Source organism: Triturus cristatus, chromosome 7, assembly GCF_964204655.1.
Source record: "Triturus cristatus chromosome 7, aTriCri1.1, whole genome shotgun sequence".
NCBI classification, from domain to species: domain Eukaryota; kingdom Metazoa; phylum Chordata; class Amphibia; order Caudata; family Salamandridae; genus Triturus; species Triturus cristatus.
The window spans coordinates 938,121,990-938,141,408 of NC_140590.1; the positions used below are offsets into that span (position 1 = coordinate 938,121,990).

Consider the following 19,419-nt stretch of genomic DNA (forward strand, 5'->3'; position numbering starts at 1 on the left):
AAAGAAGAAGCTTCAGAAAGCACAACTCAAATACCCACTTCTATATCCTCAAAGTTATTTACGGGGGAAAAAAACACTTCTTCGAGAGCCCAGCAGATGCCGAGGAATGGATGGAAGTCATGTGCCTTGGCTCCAGTCAGCTAAACCACTCCGATTCTTCATCGCAGGGCTCAGACAGGCTCTCTAAACTGTGCTCTCGTCCATCTCCGAACTCAAACCAGAGCAAGGGCGCTGCCGGCCCATCGCGAGAACAACGTCGTGACCAGAAAGGGGCCATTGCGGTTGCCGGTGCTTTCCGAGAAGACTCAAACAAAATCCCTACGGACTCTGAGGACAGTACCCTGAATTCAGACTCTGAACACAGTATAACTCTCTTCCCCAAAATTACACCCCGGGCAGCAGACGACATTATTGATAACTAAAAACTGAAGGCGAATCTGCGATGACTATGGGAATATGATTTGGTGCTCGCTCCCCTGGACAGCACAGTCTCCTAATGCTGGAGCCCATCATATCCTTTTTTCGTAACTGTAAATGTGAACATGATCACACTGTCATAGCCTGAGTATTAACATCGAATTGTTTGTTTCAGTGGTACATATTGATCACCTCTGTCTCTATATGAATGGGGCACTGTTTCTGCGGGGACTCTGGCCATCTCCTCCAAATGATCGCGTAAGACGATACCACTGTCTTTGACATATCTAATTGTAACACAATCCCCTCCCCCCATGCAGGGTTCCGTAGAGCCGCCAAGTTGCGGATCTTGCTATGAGCATGACCACAACTAGGGGCGGAAAGCCTCCCTACTAGCGTATGCACCGTTATATGTTATGTAATTCTTGTGCTCTATTGTTGGGTCCAGCGTAGTTCGGGCGCTGAACCAGGTTTTGTTACTGTTTTGGGGAAGGGGACTCCTGGTCGAGATCGGTCTACTGGCTTCACGTAATGCCCAGAACAGTTGATACTCTAGGGTCTTACAACCTAGTCACATGGAATGTACGTGGGTTGGGGGCGATTCAGAAACTGCATCGTATACATGCATATCTCCTCAGGCGTAAGGCACATGTGGCGTTCCTACAAGAATCCCACTTGACTGAGTCTGAAACACAAAAAACACGCAAAAAATGGAGAGGACAGATTTACTCTACTAATCTATTCAGCATTTGCAACGGTAGCGACCATTTGGATACGTCACGGGGTACCATTTCTTGAACTTGAACGCCGAGTTGATGACCAAGGGAGATGCATACTATTGAAAGGTACACTAGATGGTTCTCTGGTGGTCCTCGGCAGCGTTTATGCCCCTAACTTTGATCAGGACCGCTTCCTTCATCAACTAGGAGCAGCATTAGTAGACTGGGATGGTGTCCACTGGGTGCTGGCAGGAGATTGGAACGCTGTATTGGACACTACTATAGACAGATCACATCCCCCCCCCCCCCCCCCCTCCTTAATGGTACGAACGCTAGCAAACTGGCCGATCTGTTCACCACTTGGCTGACGGATGGGCACTCTCTGACGCATGGCAATGCCTACAAAGAATACTCATTTTATTCTCCAGTACATAGTCTCCATACCAGAGTTGATAGATTCCTCTTCTCTAGATCCTGTATCACTCAGGTCTGCCAGTCCACATACCTAGCAAAAACCTTCTCAGATCACAACCCACTAGAGATCACACTTAACTGGGGTAATGTGCCCACCCCAGTGGTCACCTGGAAGTTGCACCCGCAATTACTAGAAGATGCCCCATTTCGTACAGCCCTTTCCAACACTATAACAAACTATTTAGCCGAAAATTGGAACACAGCCTCCTCTAACTTAATCGAGTGGGACGCCCTGAAAGTGGTGATAAGAGGGGCAACGATAGGACAGTTGGTAGGAGCACGACGGGGGACACACCAGCGTTTACTGAGAGTCTAACAACAAATGGACACACTCGAACAAGTGACAGTGACAGACCCTGGTAAAAAAGAGGCATTGCAGTCTGCCCCTATAGAGCACACTGAAACACTAGAGACACTGCGAACAATAGACCATAGAGCATTCCCACATCGCAAACACACAGAAGCGGACAGGTCCGGTACATTGCTGGCCCACATAGTTAGGGATAGACCCGATCCACCGATAATAACTAGAATCCGTACACCTGCGGGACATATAGCCCATACCCAACGAGAAATAAACGCAGCCTTTTATGATCACCTTAATGCGCTTTACGCACCACCTCCTCCTGTGGAAGGCCCCTCTATAGCAGAGTTTTTACAGGATCTCCCCTTTCCGGTAATCCCCGAGGACGTACAAAATGACATAGATGGCCCCATAACCCAACAAGAAATCCAAACCGCGATTAAGGGTCTGAACCGTAACAAGGCACAGGGGATGGATGGATTACCAATTGAATTCTACCATACATACTTAGAGACCTTGGTACCCACAATAGAATCAGTATACAAAGTTGCCTTTGAGACTGGTCATTTACCACATTCCACCATGCAAGCAATGGTCGCATCGATACCCAAACCAGGACGCGATTGCTTAGAACTGTCTAATTACAGACCCCTTTCCCTACTAGCGACCGAATATAAAAATTTTAAGTAAAGCCCTTGCCAATCGTATACAGCCATATCTTAATACACTCATACACAGTGACCAATGCAGTTTCCTGCCGATCCATAGCACATCCCTTAATACCAGACGGTTACACTACGTCATGAAGGCCACTCCACAGGTTTACCAGTCTGCGGGATGCAAAGCACTAGACCTTAGACAGACCTTTGATTCCCTCTCCTGGGATTTTATGTTCGCGGCTCTAAAACGCTTTGCATTCCCGGACACATAGCTCAAATGGATACGCTTATTGTACACATCCCCCACAGCCAGAGCACGTACAGGCCATTACATCTCAGACCAATATACGATCCATAGGGGGTACAAGACAAGGATGCCTGCTCTCCCCCCTGCTGTTTGTTCTTGCGCTAGAGCCCCTAGCTATAGCACTTAGAAGATCAGCGGCTTGGCATCCCTATTGATGGTGCGAACCACCTAATTTCCATTTATGCAGATGAAATTCTCTTTTATCTGCAGGACCTGACAGCTGACAATACCCCTTTTCCCGATGTGTTTGCCAGTTTTGAACGTCTCTCTGGGTTGGCTATAAACCCGGGAAAATCTACAGTCTACTTCTTCCAGGAAACACCATACCCACATGACCTGCAGTTTGGGGACTTCACCCTACTGGTGACTCCCGTTACTTTCAAATATTTAGGCATTCAGGTCTATAGAACCCAGACGGATCAAATTGAAGGCAACATAGTGTGGGCTATAACGGCCCTTCGTGCTAGTGTGGCCTTCTGGTCCTCTCTGCCGCTATCTGTGATGGGACTGATCGCCATCTCGAAAATGGTGATGCTCCCCTCGCCTATTATACTATTTCGTGAACTTGCCCGTTGTTATTCCACAGTCCATTTTCAACACACAGAATACTATATTGGTGAACCTTATTTGGGGCACAGGCCACAGACGAATGAGTCTGCGTAAGCTCCCACTGGAGACCCGGAGGGGCGGCCTAGGAGTTCCTGACTTCAGGGCCTACTATTACGCCAGTCAGCTCCAGTGGTTATCGTACTGGACTGAAAGGAGAAATTTACAGGAAATTGGGTATACACATCGAGAGAGAGACCGGGGCGAGCTGCACTCACTACTTTTGCCTAAAGCCAAGATTCCCGTAGACAGCCCCCCCCCCCCCCACTGAAGACTGCACTACAATGCTGGAGGAAGGCCTTATCATATACCCCCCGGCGACCCCTTACGCCTCTTAGTCAGTCCCACTCCACAAGGAAGGCTCACGAAGGCCAGAATACAGGACTGCTTAGACTTGGGGTGGAGGACATTGGAGCGTTCTTCGGAGATGGTACCATGCTTGATCATGACTCCTTCCTTCAGGCTATGGACGCCCCCCCCCACCCCCACACCTCTACCTACTACATGCCGCAGTGTCCCATTTCATTAGGAACACTTGGGCCGCACAGCGTAGTGAACCCTCACCACATAGCTTGGTACACCTCTTATACTACATGGGAAATGGGGGGAACCTGATTTGTTGGTTATATACAGGTATCCGGACACATGCAGCAATTACACTCACATCCCTTAGAGCGCACTTGTCCGAGGACTCTAATATTGAAATCACTGACAAGGCTTGGAAATGCATGCTAGAACACCCCAAAAAAGTTTTACGTAACGCGAAACTAAAGTTAAAGTTCATCTAGACGATGGTCCTTCATAGATCATACCTCACCCCTAAGAGGATTCATCGAATGTTCCAAGACTCCTCACACTGCTGCCCCTGCTGTAAAGGAGAGAAGGCGGACTTCTTTCATATCTATCACTAACGTGTCTCTTTCAGATGCACAAGTTACTACTTGTGTAACATTTTATCTGTAAGAAACATTAGTTAGTGATAGATTCCTTACCGCCCCACCCATCCTCCGCGTTCTGCGAACTGATTTCTAGGGTTAAGGTCAACCCCTTTCAGGGCCCTAGTTTCAATGCACCAGTGGTCAGTTTCTTGCATGGCTCTGCGTTCCTGGTGCGGAAAGCCGTGTACAGAACTGACGTCAGCGCGCTTGGGTGGCGCCTGAGTAGTCTCTGTGACGTCATCTCGGCACATACAATGCCAGTGACGGACGCGGAGCCGCTTGACGCCACCTACTGGCGCGCAGGGGTACTGCTACGAAAAGACTTTCCGGATCCAGTCTGACGCCTGGGGATTATTCTAATGTAAGGAATCTATCACTAACTAATGTCTTACAGATATATCGTTACACAAGTAGTAACATGCGCTATGTTTTTGATGTCCGCCCTTTCCAATGTCTCTCTGGGAAGTGGAGATTGCGCACTGTCAAGTCTGGGGTCTCTAGTCTAGTCTCTTCCTGGGCATGGTCAGCATCCTACCGCTGCTGTCCCCGGTGTCCTCGTTGGTGCGCTTCCACAGTGCTTCTCCACTGTTAGGCATGTTCCACCTGTATGTTTGGACTTGGTCATACCGTCTTGTCCTCTCTGGGCCCTTCTCTTTTGCACACCCGTCAGATTCTGTGGATCCCTCGGTTCCTATGATCACTCCCTTTTCTTTTCCTGAAGTTTTGGTCTCTCTCGTTCCGCACTGCCCTTCGGGTTCTGTGCTCCCTTTCTACACTGTGTACACTGATGGGCTTCTATGCCGTCCCTCGGCGGCTTGTGATCCTTTGCCTCCCACTGTTTGTTGCTCCTTGCAGAGCTTCTGGTCTGGGATTGGCCACTGTGGCATTCCTGCCCCACTGTGTTTTGTCAACTTCTTGACGGCTGGGTTCCTTTGGTACTTGGTGGGGTTCACTCGCAGACCCGCCTCCTGTGGGGAATGGCTTTGGTATCTATTCTAAGTTAAGGAATCTGCGGTTAGATGTCTCTATCAGATGTACGAGTTACTTACCTTCGGTAATGATGTATCTGGTAGAGACACAGTCTAGCCACAGATTTCTTAACGGCCGCCCGTCCTCCCCGTTCTGCGAGGAACATTGCAGGTTGGGTTTTCTGCTCTCACCTCCCTTTGGGTGGCTTTGTCTTCCTACCGGGTGACATCTTTCACCTTCCCAGCTCGGGAGGATGGTCATTTCTGTTTTCTCTGTTTTGCTCCTCCCATTCTAGTGATGAGGCACAGGGTTCATGTCTCCTGGTTCTTTCAGTGTGGGGTCTTCTAATGTTGTTCTTCCCTCCCTCCCACTCTTTTTCGTTGTTTTAGGGTGTCTTGTCTTTGACTCTACTACAGTCAATTGGCTTGGGGTCTCCTTCTCGGAGCCTCAGTCCCATAGTTCTCTTACAAAGGTTAAGGCATGCCTAGTGTTGCCGACCTTTGGTGGATCGTTTTTAATGTCATAGTTCAGGTCTTGTTGCCTGTCACGTTCGGACCTTGTGATTGCAGTCTTTCTGTCGTCTGCCCTGGCATTCTTTTCATTTTCGTTTGCCTCGGGGGAGGGCATTGCCTTGGCTTTTGCAGGGCTGCTTCTCAGAGCGCTGCTTGGCTCTTTCTTTTCAATTGCTTCAGTGTACAGTACTTTTTAAAAAAAAAACATTCTTCTCCTCATTCGCCTCCAACCCCAGACAACTAGGAATTTAAGACCTTGCCCCTGTTTCTCAATTTGAGACTTAGGCCTTCAAAATGTCACCCACCTACCAGTAGCAAACAAACCTTGTTCCTGTTGCTGACCGCTTGTTGTCGAAGAGAGGGTGGTCACGCTCTCTTCTGATTAATTAAAACCAGTAACTGTTGCTGAGGGCTCCTCCAAAATCGAAACTGGGGACCACAAGAGAGCAATGAAACTCAGCACAGTCTGAGATTTTCCAATAAGGCTTAATTATAGGATCGTGCATATTAAGTGATTAGTTCGTTAAAACAAGATGGATCATAGTTGTTCTAGCCTGGGGTCCAGTTTATCAGACAGTCCAAAATGGCTCTCTTCCTACTATCTTTCAGCCTGGCCAAGTCCATCTTAAAAATGTTATACAAGGAACACAACCAATCTGAATGTGGAGGGGGGGTAAACTCTCAGGCCATCTTCTACATATTTCTCGTCTAGCTAGCAGAATAGCATAGAATAGAAAACTTCTGCTCGGGCCTGTGATTTCGCCAGAAATACCAAAAATGATGAGTATGAGAGAGAGATATGTATTGGGTATCCCAAAATCTTTGTTGGAGTGTCACCAACTTTCTCCCAAAATTCAGTGGTTGCCGGGCAGGCCCAAAACATATGTGTGTCTGGGTTGTTTTCCATGTTGCATTTTTTACAAGTAACAGGGGGACCCTTGGTCATTTTGGAAAGTCTCACTGGTGATAAATAAGCCCTATGTGTGGTGAAATAATGATTTCTTCTGAGCCATGCAGGTTTTACAACTGCAAACAAGGTGTTAAAAGATGTTTGCCACAGATCTGTACAATCTGTCTCTGTCATAGTCACCCCACAGCTCTTCAGCTAATCTGAAGTCTCCATCTATGGCCTCTTCAATAGCCCAGTAAAAGAACGATACTTCTTTCTTTCCTACCGGCTTCTGTACTAAATGTTCTTCCAGGGTATTCCCAAGACCTATAGGTTTTTTAAGACTTTGTGACCAACTCCTTAGTTGTAGATATTTAAATCTGGACATACCCTCCTCCAGTTTTTCATCAAGAAATGCCCAAGGTACTAGTGAGCCCTCTACTGATAGGTCTCCCCATACCAGAAACCTGGCTGTTTTTAGAGGAGTCGCCAGTTTATCTTTCAAACAATTCGGTCCCCCTGGACTATCCCACAATGGTACAGTGCTTGTTACTGTCCCTTATTGTGATGTTTCTTACTGTTCCCATACTCTCACAGATTTTGGTGGTGGCTCCGCGTTGTGGCGCGGAAAGGTTTCTCCGAAGAAAACGGACTTCAGCTCGCCGGGAGGGACTTATATGGCTTCGCTGACGTCATGTCCGCAGACGAGGTCAGGGCGGAGCCATGCGGCGCCGTCCCCCGGCTCGCAGAGGTGCTGCTGCATAAAAATTCTGGATCCAGTCTGATGCCTGGGAATATTCTAAGTTAAGGAATCTGCGGCTAGACTGTGTCTCTACCAGATACATCGTTATCGAAGGTAAGTAACTCGTACATTATGTAATTCGATGTTGTGCTCATTGCTTTCAATGTTTTCCATCTTTTTGTATGCACTTTTGCTATTAGTGTGTTACGACATGTGCGTAAAATATCTTCCACCTTGTGATTTTATGCATTCTTATTCATTCTCACAGTTGCATTGTAAACATGCATTTAAGTGTTCCTTTGTTATGTTGTGTAAAGAAAGGAGATGTGTTATACCTGCTGCTCAGCCAGTGTGACTGTGGTGGTGGAATGTTGGTGTGTGAGGTGGCTGTGGAATATTGGTGAGTGAGAGAGTCAGTTGGAGGATTGGCTGAGCAGCATGAAGGCTGCTCCTGGTGGGGCTCTTGTTAACATCTTACCTAATAAACCTACTTAACTAATCTACCTTGGATCTGGAGCTGCTTTAATTTACAACACTTACCTCATCAGATACTTAGGAATCATCCTAGACGACAAGATTGACATGACACACCAGGTAAACGCGATGACCACCACCTGTTTCAACATCCTGAGGATTCTGTGAAAAATCTTCAAGTGGCTCTAGAGAATACTAGGAAAACTAGGTCACACAGGCCCTGGTAACCAGGAGACTTGACTACGACAACGCACTCGCTGCAGGAATCGCCAAACCGCTCTTGAATAGGCTCTAAACCATCCAAAACGCAAGACATCTTTAACCGCTCTCACATCACTCCACACCTCAAGGAGCTTCACTAGCTCCCAATACACAATTGTACTTAGTTCAAACTACACACACACATACAAAGCATTACAGAACACAGACCCCGCCTACCTCAACATGTAAACCCCAAATAAACACCTAGGGCACCTCCGCTTAGGACTCACTACCATAGGTACCCTGCATACACAAAAACAAAGCCAACTGTTGCACTTTCTTGTACACCTCCCCCAAAACATTGAATCACCTCCCACATCACATCAGAGCCTCATCTACGCTTCGAGTTTCAAAAGCAGCTGGTTACCTGTCTCTTCAAATAATTTCACCCGAGACAGCTGCCTACCTACCTGCGAAGCACCTGGATACCCCAACGGGTGTATAGCATGCTATAAAAATAGACATAACGATATGAACAGATGCTTAAAAAGTTAGAATCTTTTTCCTTCTGGAGGGTACTCTATCTAACCATAGCTTCCTCACTGACCCATCCAATTACCTGTTCCATGAACTGGACTCTTTTTACATCGAAAAAGGACCCAATTCAGAGATCTTCACATTGGTCTGCTGTTAAGCTTCGCATCCGAGGGTGCAGATGACCTAGAAAGCAATTGGCGTCAACATGCGTGAGTGGCGCTTATATGCAGCGCTAGTTATCACTAACGGAACGAAACTACTTCAGCGCGGAGACTCACAATGCCACCTATCGACGCACAGGAATACTGCCTTAAAGCTTCTGGACACAGTCTGATTCCATGGAAATATTCATAGTGAGGAATCTGCTATTGTAGAGTATCCAACAGAAAGATGGATACTGAAGGTAAATAATGTATTTGCTTGGCAGTTAATTTGATGCTGGAGCTGAAGTGGCAGCCTTCTCCTCCCAAAAGTGTAAGTGGCCTACTGCTTTGCAAATTGTCTCGTATATGTATTGTTACAGGTTCTTATAAATAGCAACCTATATACAAGTCTTCATGTTTAGAGCCCTTGTTTGGTTGAGTGTGCATGAATGTTGCATTTTATGGTCTTTTTCTAGTGACCAAGGGCTCTTTCACAAATTTGAGAAAATTTAGATGCTAGATTCAGCTGCTGCTTCTTCTTTAATTTACAGATTTGAGAATGATTTGCCTCTGAATTCACTATCATCTAGTCACAAATCTCTGCCGCTGGCAACAAATGGAAAGCTTTATCTTACCAGTCCTAAAAGAGGGCAAAAAAGAGAAGAAGGATGGAAAGAAGTTGTTAGAAGGTAAGGTGGCTTCTCTACATATGCTTTCCTTACGTTGCACCTCATGATTATCTTCTAATGGATGTCTTCCTGCTGATTAATCACCTTAGACATTTTTTCCCTTGGTGTCAGACTGGATTCAGGGGTCATCTTTAGTGCTCCTTCCCAGAGCCTTATGGTGATGCTGTGATTGAGGGCCTGGCTGTTACTGTGAAATTGCAAACATCCTTGCTAGAAATGACACAGCATCTCTATAAATATGCAGTCTTTTTGAGCTTGCTGGTACTTTTTTTTCAATGCCACAGACAGCCCTGTATTTTGATGAGCATTTTCACTCATCTACATTAGTGGATCACTTGTATTGTGACATGTTATTTGAATAATTCCCCATGTCAACTTGGGAATCCTTCAGTAAGAAGACGCATAGAACATGTATAGTTAGGTAAAATCCCCACAGAATTGTTCTTTCCAATAGTCTGCAAAATAGAATACCCCAGCACTTCAAACTAAGTTATTACACTTTTTGAGGAAAGTCCAAATAGTAAGGATTAGTTCTGAAGACCATAGCATTTCTTTTATTTTGTCCCAGGGGTCAGATTTCTCCAGTTTTCAATATATGGAAGACAGCAGACACGTGTTTCGTCACGCACTGTGCCCTTTTCAAGGCTTAAAAAGGTCTTGTCGGTTAGGTAAAAGTACTGAAAAACGTTCGTTTTAAAGGAGGCAATGTCAGTTATCGCTTCGTGTTGCTGTAGTTGCCGCTGGAAATCAAAAAATTGAAATGGTCCAAGTACTGGTGAGGTCACCGCTTCGCAGTTTGAAACACGTTCTCCAAAAGGTGTTTAAAAAGACTTCTCAATTATCCTCATATTCCCAGTTTAGCCAGAAGAAATATACTATAATCAACAGCAAACCGCCAAAAATTAACAAAGTGTGTGCATCAACCATAGAGCATCTTTGACCATGGTAAGCCCCTATCAAAAAAGGGTGTGTTATAATAAACAACCATATGACGAAAGTGTCAAAGGTAGAATATCAAGGACCTTGATAAGTCCATATCCGACGTGTAAATTCCCCAAAGCGTCTAACGATTCTGTGTGATTACATAACCTTGGTTGTTTATTATAACACACCCTTTACGGCTATATGCTGCATTGCACGTGGATGGGTGGTAACTGAGATTTTTTAAATCATTACCCTTTAGCGCTCAAATTCAGTGTTATTAAAGGTATTTCCAGCAGTCTTCTGTGTATCTGTAAATTACTGTGTAGTATTAAGTAGTGTGTGCACAGTAAATGTTCATTCCCTTTTCTGAAGAAAAAGCCCCGACTGGACAATTGTGAGTGTTGTTATTGCATGCCAGCGAATAGTGATTACTGTCTCTCACCACCTCCTGAATAGGCCTTGGACTGCTTTGCTTCACTAACCCGACAGTCAAGAGCTACAATGGGGTGTTTGGTTCCTGGTGAGGGGGGATTGCGGACCTATTACTTGTGGACCTATTACTTGTGGATGCCACACAACTAATGGCCCGTTATTTACAATGACTTTAGGTGAAAAGGACGCTCTGGTCCTTGACAGCAGTGTGCTGTAGGGTGGTTGCAGTGAAAAAGCCTGAAGCTCCAGAGATGAGGAGCCTTCTGACATAGGATCAGGACCCTATTCCGCCCTTCTTGTTGGAGTATATCTTGGCAGTGGTGGTGTCCGTGAGAACCTGAGCCAGCGCCTCCTTGATGGAGGGTAAGAAGGCTCTCAGCACCAGGCGAATGGTCCACTGATATCCACCATTCCAGCTCAGCAGCTATGCATCTGTCCACCCACTCCATTCTGGGTGGGGCATGGAACGATGTCTTCAGCTGGTCCAATTGAGGTCCAGCAGCCTCTCCTGCAGATCTTTTGCAGTCTTCTTCGAAACCTGGATGGAATCTGGCAGTGGCCCCCGGTGCTTGGCCCACTGAGAAGTCCGGTTTGACAGCACAGTCCGCATATGCCACCTGATCTATTCGAAGAACAGGATGCAGAAGCCTCTGAGTGAGCCACGCTTACGGAGACCCAGGACTGAGGCAAAACAATTTACTTCTTGCAATGCAGGGAGGGCGTGGAGCTGCACTGTACACAGAATGGCTCAAATGAAATGGAGCCTCTGCAAAGGAGTCGGTGTGACTTTGGCGCATTGATAGTGAACTCCGATGACGACAGGAGTTTCATTGTCGCCTGAAGGTGGTCTACGACTGACTGTGGCAAGCCTGCCTCGAACAGCTAATTATCAAGATATGAGAAGACTGGAATGCCTAACCTCCCGAGGTGCGCCATGACCACCATCACTTTCATGAACACCTGAAGTGTGCTGGTAAGGCCTAAGGGAAGCATGTCAAATTGAAAATGCTCCTGGCCCACCTAGAACTGTAAATATCATCTGTGGGTGCTTCAGGACGGGCACATAAAAGTAGGCATCCTACAGGTCCAAAGCCACCATCCAATCTCTTGGATCTAAGGCAGACAGAACCTGGGCCAAAATGAGCAGCTTGAATTTAACCATATATATGAAGGCGTTCAGAGAGTTTAGATCTAAAACAGGAGGGAGATTTCCATCCTTCAGCACAAGGAAATAGTTGGAATAACAATCGGTCCCTATTTCTAATGCCAGCACCCTCTCTCTGGCTCTTTTGGCTAGAAGAGCTTGTACCTCCTGAAGCAAGATGGAGAGGATTGAAGGAGAAGTTTTAAACTGCTAACTTAACCTTGTTTAAACAATGGCAGAACCCAAACTCCTTTTCTAATGTGTATAAGTCACCTGTACAGCAGGCCTATTGAGTCCCAAGGCACGTATAAAATATTAGTAAAGTGGAGCAGGTGTTTAACATCTTCTAATAGTAAAAACCCTCAATTGTCATTTTTACCGGGGTAGATATTGTGTGCCCCATTGGCAAGTACAGAGTTCCACGCTGACAACTTAGCGGTATTAAATTTTGTATCGGACTACCAAAGTTGGTACTTCAAGGTATCAAACAACTCGTTACATTAAGCCCAACTCGATATTAATGTAACTTGTTGACACATGCAACTTTTAGGAAGTTGCCACTCTATAGCCCAGTTTTCCAGTGGCCATTTGCTGAGACAGCCTTCTTTTCTTATGGGGAGACGTGTGAACAACTCCCAGGAAAGGTAACAATAGAGTTCTGCTACTGGAGGAGGTGTAACCACATCCTGGCAGACAGCCATACAGGGTGTTGGCCCAGAAGGTGAGCTTCAAAGGGCAAGTAGCAAGCTCACGTGAGAAGGACTTCCCTATTGTGTAGGTATACAGGCTGGCCGAGGGGGTAAACAGTTGCCAAGTCGGTTTTCCCACGTGCATCTAGGCCTGTGGTAGCCGCAATCCTAAGGTGGGCTATCAAGCGCTTGAGATCGAGAGACGGGTCCTGCAATTTTGAGAGTGGCCAGAATAGATAGATCTGGGATATCTAGAAGCCACACTTCACAGGAAGTGGTCATCAGGTGGGATGGAACCTAGTAGCCCATTGGCTAATGACCATGACCTCTATTGAGGGCACTTTCTGGGCATTAAAGGGGTACATCTGGCACCCAGAACTCTGATCTCGCTTGACTAGAAGAGGACAGAAGGACTGACCTGCTGACCTTGGAACCAGCGAAGAAGAGGCTGCACCAAAGTTGGACTTGTCCTGCTGCTCCTTGGGCTAGTGAAGGAAAGGACTGTCTGCTCTGCAAAAGTAGTCTCCTGAGCGCATCCTCAAGCAGAGACTCAAGAGTTAGTTGGCTGATTTCCTATTCACTGCACAGGGCCACAAAAGCTGAACAACCCTGCTGGAAAGAGTAGGTAGCCCAGATCACCTGATTGCCGCTTCTCACTGTAGGAAAGTGCCCTTTTTTAAATGGGCACCTCCACCTTTTGCCCTAGAACTGATGCTTTTTGACTTAAAGTGCACTGGGTCCTTGCTGACCAGGTCCCCAGTTCCAGTGCTCTTTCCCTTAAAACAAGGTAAATGTAAAATTGCAACCAAATTGGCAAGGACTTTAGCACCTCTGTAGTAAGTTCCTTGTAAGTGGTACACTTGGTACCCAGGGAATGGGTACTAAAGACTGTCCCTATGGGCTGCAGCATGCATTATGCCACCCAAAGGGACCCATACAAAAACTGCATGCAGACTGCCATTGCAGGATGCATGAAATGGTGCAAACCATTTCGAAACCACTACATGGCACACTCCTTATGTGCCACTCTAAGCTACACTACATATACTATGTGTAATTCACCCCTACAAGGCCTTAAAGCCTTAAGGAAGGGTTCATTATATTTATGTGAGAGCACATCTGCATGAGCAGATAGGCACTTTGATGTCTAGTTTCATTACTAGATATCAGAAGTGATCAAGCAGCCATCTTAAGGACGTGTACTGGGCACTGGTAATTAAGAGTCAACCAGCTACATGATGGCTGCTCTGAAACTAGTAGTGTTTGGTATCAAACACCTTGTCTTAATAAATCTGTACTGATGCCAGTGCTAAATTTATTATGACATGTACCCAGAGATGCCCTCTGAAAATGTACTAGTCCTCTAGTGTGCTCTGATTGGTATAACCCATAATGCCACCACAGACGAGTTTCTGACCACCTGTAGGTGAGATCCCACGCTCTGAGGTCAGAAATAATACCTGGTGTGGTGGAAGGTGATCACACATCCTCCAGCTGGATGGCTACTGAATTAGCATCTCCATGCAGGGCTTCAAAGCCTCTGCTGCACTTGATATGCGACAATGGCTTGCCCCAGACCTGGGGAATGCCACCCCATGCCCTGCGTCCCATTTGGCACCACAGCAGGAGGGAAATTAGATAGTGGGCGTGTTGCACTTTCAGGCTAGGCACAATCCCAAAAACAGATTCATCCAGAAGCTGAACAGCCTCCCCAAACCCTTTGAGGACTGTTCTCCCCTTCAACAACCAAACAGTGTCTCCCTTGGGGTGGAGGAACAATCTCCCTGCATCTGCAGGCACCAACAGCATCGACCCGGTACTTCGTCTTGCTAGCTATTGGGTCCACCGAGGGTGCAACTCACCAGAAGAGGTTGTCGTGAGTCCAGGAGGTCAGCCCCATCACTTTCACAAAGTCTCGAGACGCTGACCCTTCCAGGAGCCTCTCCGCAGCCATGCCCTGTTTATCGGAGCCCTTGCATCTACCAATGCATCTTGCGCATCCAGTCCAGACATCGCCGACACCAACCTGCTGTCAGGACTTCCGGATCCATGAGGCCTTTGTTGAGAGTAGCCATGCTGCCCTGTTTTCTTTCCCTATCCAGGTGACCAAAGCCCAGTGAGAGCCTCTAACTACAGTGACCCGCCGAACAAACCACCTCTGCACTTAAACCTCCCAGCTTGGTTTAACCTAAACCGACTGTCTTTGTGCTCCAGAGATCTTTAGGAGCCAAGCCCTCCTTTTAATTCTGCTGGACATTTCCCCAAGTCCCCACTTGCAGTCTTTCTTTTGCAAGTACTTCATCCATAGACTTGAATGTGTAGTGCTTGAGGCTACCAATGAGACCAGCACCTGGACACACTAGGGCAGGTAAAAATCAAATTTCTAGAAGGCACCCTCCAAAAACTTTTGTGTGTATGTATATATATGTGTATGTGTGTGTGTGTGTATATATATATATATATATATATATATGTGTATATATATATATATATGTGTTTATATATATATATGTATATATATATGTGTGTGTGTGTGTGTGTATATATATATATATATATATGTGTATATATATATGTGTGTATATATGTGTATATATATATGTGTGTGTATATATATATATATATATATATGTGTGTATATATATATATATATGTGTGTATATATATTACCTACTGGCGGTCGCCAGTAGGTAGTTATAGTTAGGACCACGTTTCCATAGGAAATCCGCAACATTCTATTTTGAATAACTTTTGCGCCGGTCGACGAATACTCGCGAATTTTTCAAAATAGGTGGGGCGCTACGCTCCGCTCCTACCCTGAAAGTCTCGGGGGGATTCGTCAAGCGGGGGCTGAGATAAAAGGGGGGTCCCAAAACGCGTTTTTCCCATGCATTTTTCCATAGGACCTTTAGACAGGGCTACAGCCCGAACGGCTGAACAGAATTACTAGAAATTTGGCAGAGAGGTAGTCCTCAGGTCAAGGAAGTGCCTTTTGTAGGTTTGGTGTAAATCTGTTCAGTAGATTCTGAGAAAATAGCCTTTAAATCAATATATATATCTGAGCCAGATTACGGTGCGCTTACGGTACGCTTACCGTACGCGTACGGTGGCGTGCGCGAGCGCGATTCTGATTGGCTCTTAGATCTTAGTAAACATTCGAATCGGCCGAAACCAGGAAGCTGCGGCCGCCATTTTCTCTCTCGCACTGAGAGCGATTTTTAAAATGTAAAGCCCAAAAACATGTAAAGGGGCTGTTTAGACAGCTCCCACACACATAGGCATGTTGAGGGAGTCCCCAAAGATCCTCCAAGGCCAAAAACGGAATTTTTATTTTTTCGGTAATTTCGCCGATTACGCTTACCGTACGCGTACGGTAAAAAATAATTAAAAAAAAAAAAACATCATCCACACTCTCTGCACCCCGTGTGCAATTGGTGGGCGAAAGCCACCAATTGTGCATGGCATATCACATCTGAAAAAAACTAAAACATTTTTTTTAAAAAAATGTTAAAAATAATTATCCACACTCTCTCCACCCCGTGTGCAAATGGTGCCCGAAGGGCACCATTTGTGCATGGCTTATAAAATATACGAAAAATTAAAATATTACCTTTCAAAACGAAGTGCATCATATGTCCTCCATGTGCGCACGGTGCGCGAAGCGCATCGTGCGTACATGGCCCATCTAGCGTAACGTGGGCACGCGGTGCGCGTAGCGCACCGCGTGCCCACCGTGCGTGCATGGCACTAACTGCGTAAAGTGGGCGCGCGGTGCGCGAAGCGCACCGCGTGCTCACTGTGCGCGCACGGTGCGCGAAGCGCACCGTGCGCGCACAGAACGAACTGCGTTAAGTGGGCGCGCACGCCACGAATGGCGTAAAGTAACTTAGCATTTAAAAAACCGTACAAATTCACTGAAAAAACCATAGGTTTCACACACGTTATAGTTAGGAATTAGCATTTAAAAAACCTTGCAAATTCACTGAAAAAACCATAGGTTTCACACATGTTATAGTTAGCGGAAATTTTACTGATAAAAAACCAATGAAATTCCCCCGTTATAGTTACTGCAGGCAACTGTAACTCACGCGACCGCAATCTTCTGCTGATGACATATGTGTCTATGAAAAAAAAATATTTGTAATATATGTATAGCTAAAAATGTATGGAAGAAGACATGGGCAAATAAGTGTCTAAATACAGTATTAGCATCAGCAGAGGATTGCGGTCGCGTGAGTTATAGTTGCCTGCAGTAACTATAACGGGGGAATTTCATTGGTTTTTTATCAGTAAAATTTCCGCTAACTATAACATGTGTGAAACCTATGGTTTTTTCAGTGAATATATATATATATATGTGTGTATATATATATATATATATATATATATATATATATATATATATATATATATATATGTGTATATATATAATCTACTGGCGGTCGCCAGTAGATAGTTATATTTAGGACCGTGTTTCCATAGGAAATCTGAAAATTCTATTTTGAATAACTTTGGCGCCGGTTGACGAATCCTCGCAAATTTTTCAAAATAGGTGGGGCGCTCCGCTCCGACCCTGAAAGTCTCGGGGTGATTAGTCAAGTGGGGGCTGAGAAAAAAGGGGGGTCCCAAAGCGCGTTTTCCCCATGCATTTTTCCATAGGGACCTTTAGTCCTAGATACAGCCCGAACAGCTGAACAGAATTACTTGAAATTTGGCAGAGAGGTAGTCCTCAGGTCAGGGATGTGCCTTTTGAATATCTGGAGTCAATCTGTTCAGTAGTTCCTGAGAAAATGTCAGTTAAAAGTACATATATATCTATAAGCGCGCACGGTGAAAAACCTGGAAAAAAAGAAATATTAATAAATACATAACTTAGCATTTTAAAAACCGTACAAATTCACTTAAAAAACCATAGGTTTCACACACGTTATAGTTGGGAATTAGCATTTAAAAAACCTTGCAAATTCACTTACAAAACCATAGGTTTCACACATGTTATAGTTAGCTGGACATTTCCCTCGTAAAAAACCAATGAAATTCCGCCGTTATAGTTAGTGCAGGCAACTATAACTCACGCGACCGCAATCCTCTGCTGATGACATTTTTATTAGGTTGACCCTACCATATAGGTTGAGAGGGAGATTTGCCCATCTTGTCAATAATTTCCCTACTTCCTGGCTAATCCTCCTCCAGTTAACCCTTGAAACATCCAGTAACCTCTGCGTAATTGTAATACCAAATATCTCATTTGATTTTTTGCACCGGGTGTCGGGGAAGGTTGGTTCCACTCCATAATTTCAGTTTTATCACGGTTGACCCTGTATCCCGAGACCTTCCCGAACAATTCTGCCTTAATCATCAAATTGGGTATAGCCTCCTTAGGGTTAGTAGTGTACAAAATAAGATCATCAGCATATAAGGCTAATTTAACCTCCAAATCCTGAAATCTAAAAGGAGAAATGGAAATATCTTGTCTAATAGAGGCAGCAAAAGGTTCAATATAGATATTAAATAAGAGGGGAGACAACGGGCAGCCCTGTCTAGTTCCTCGCCTTATATTAAACCATTCCGTTAACTCCCCATTTACTAACACTCTGGCTCTAGAATCACTATATAAAGACTGAACCGCTTTTATTAAGTTCTCGGGAAATCCGAAAACTCTCAAAGTCTCCCAAAGATAAGGCCAATGGACCTGATCGAACGCCTTAGCGGCGTCGACTGCTACTGCTGTCACAGGGAGATTTAGAGATTCAGCCAGATCAATTACACTGAACATTGTGAAAGACAATTCGTTAAGTTGCCTTCCAGGAACAAAGCCCCTCTGATCCTTATGAACTACACTCTTAATTATCTTTGCAACCCTAGCTGCCAGTATCCCTGTGAACACCTTATAATCCACGTTCAGCAGAGATATGGGCCTATAGGACTCTGCAGACAACGGATCCTTATTTGGTTTTAAAATTAAAACAATCGTTGCCTCAGCCCAAGATGTCGGAGGATCCTCCCCTTCCCTCAAGATAGCATTAAAAAGTTTTTTTATCATGGGTATTATACTGACCTCGAGGGAAGAGTAAATTTCAATTGGGAGGCCATCTGGCCCACGGCCTTCCCTCTAGCCATCCGACTCATTTGTGTCCTAATCTCCTCTTCACTTATCTCTGAAGCAAGAGAGTGTTTTTGGTGTGCACTCAATAGAGGAAGATCCAAACTTCCTAAAAATTGCTCTATTCTTACCAATCCTGGAGTAATATCGTCTTTATATAACTTGGCCATGTCAGCCCGTATTTCAGCCCCGATTTGTGTACTAGTGTCAACTATTTGACCAGTTGCACTCTCTTTCAGACTACTGATTTGATTTTGTACTTTATCCATTTTAGCTTTCCAGGCAAGAAGCCTGCCACTCTTCTCGCCATATGAAAAATACTGGAGTTTACTAACCCTCCATCTATCTAGTAAAATTTTATCTAAGTGACCCCGGTATTCTTGTTGAAAATATTCTAGCTCTTTAGTAATATTAGGGACTTTACTAGGAGATTCAACAGAGACCCTCTGGAGTTCAGACTCCTTCATTTGAATAGTTTCCAGGAGGTTATTCTCTCGCATCCTAGAACTACGATTTTTACCCAACATAGCGGATGTGCTTAGGGCTC

The 19,419-nt window shown here is 45.3% G+C and overlaps 1 protein-coding gene across 2 annotated transcripts in view; it reads left to right on the top strand.

The window, feature by feature from the left end:
- Positions 1-19,419, top strand: part of ANKHD1 (ankyrin repeat and KH domain containing 1) — a 1,109,311-nt gene that overhangs the window by 758,089 nt on the left and 331,803 nt on the right. For both annotated transcript variants that reach the window (XM_085617924.1, XM_085617925.1), the window contains exon 27: positions 9,443-9,580. In XM_085617924.1, the coding sequence (XP_085474050.1) occupies positions 9,443-9,580 (138 nt within the window). The remainder of the gene's footprint in view (positions 1-9,442; positions 9,581-19,419) is intronic.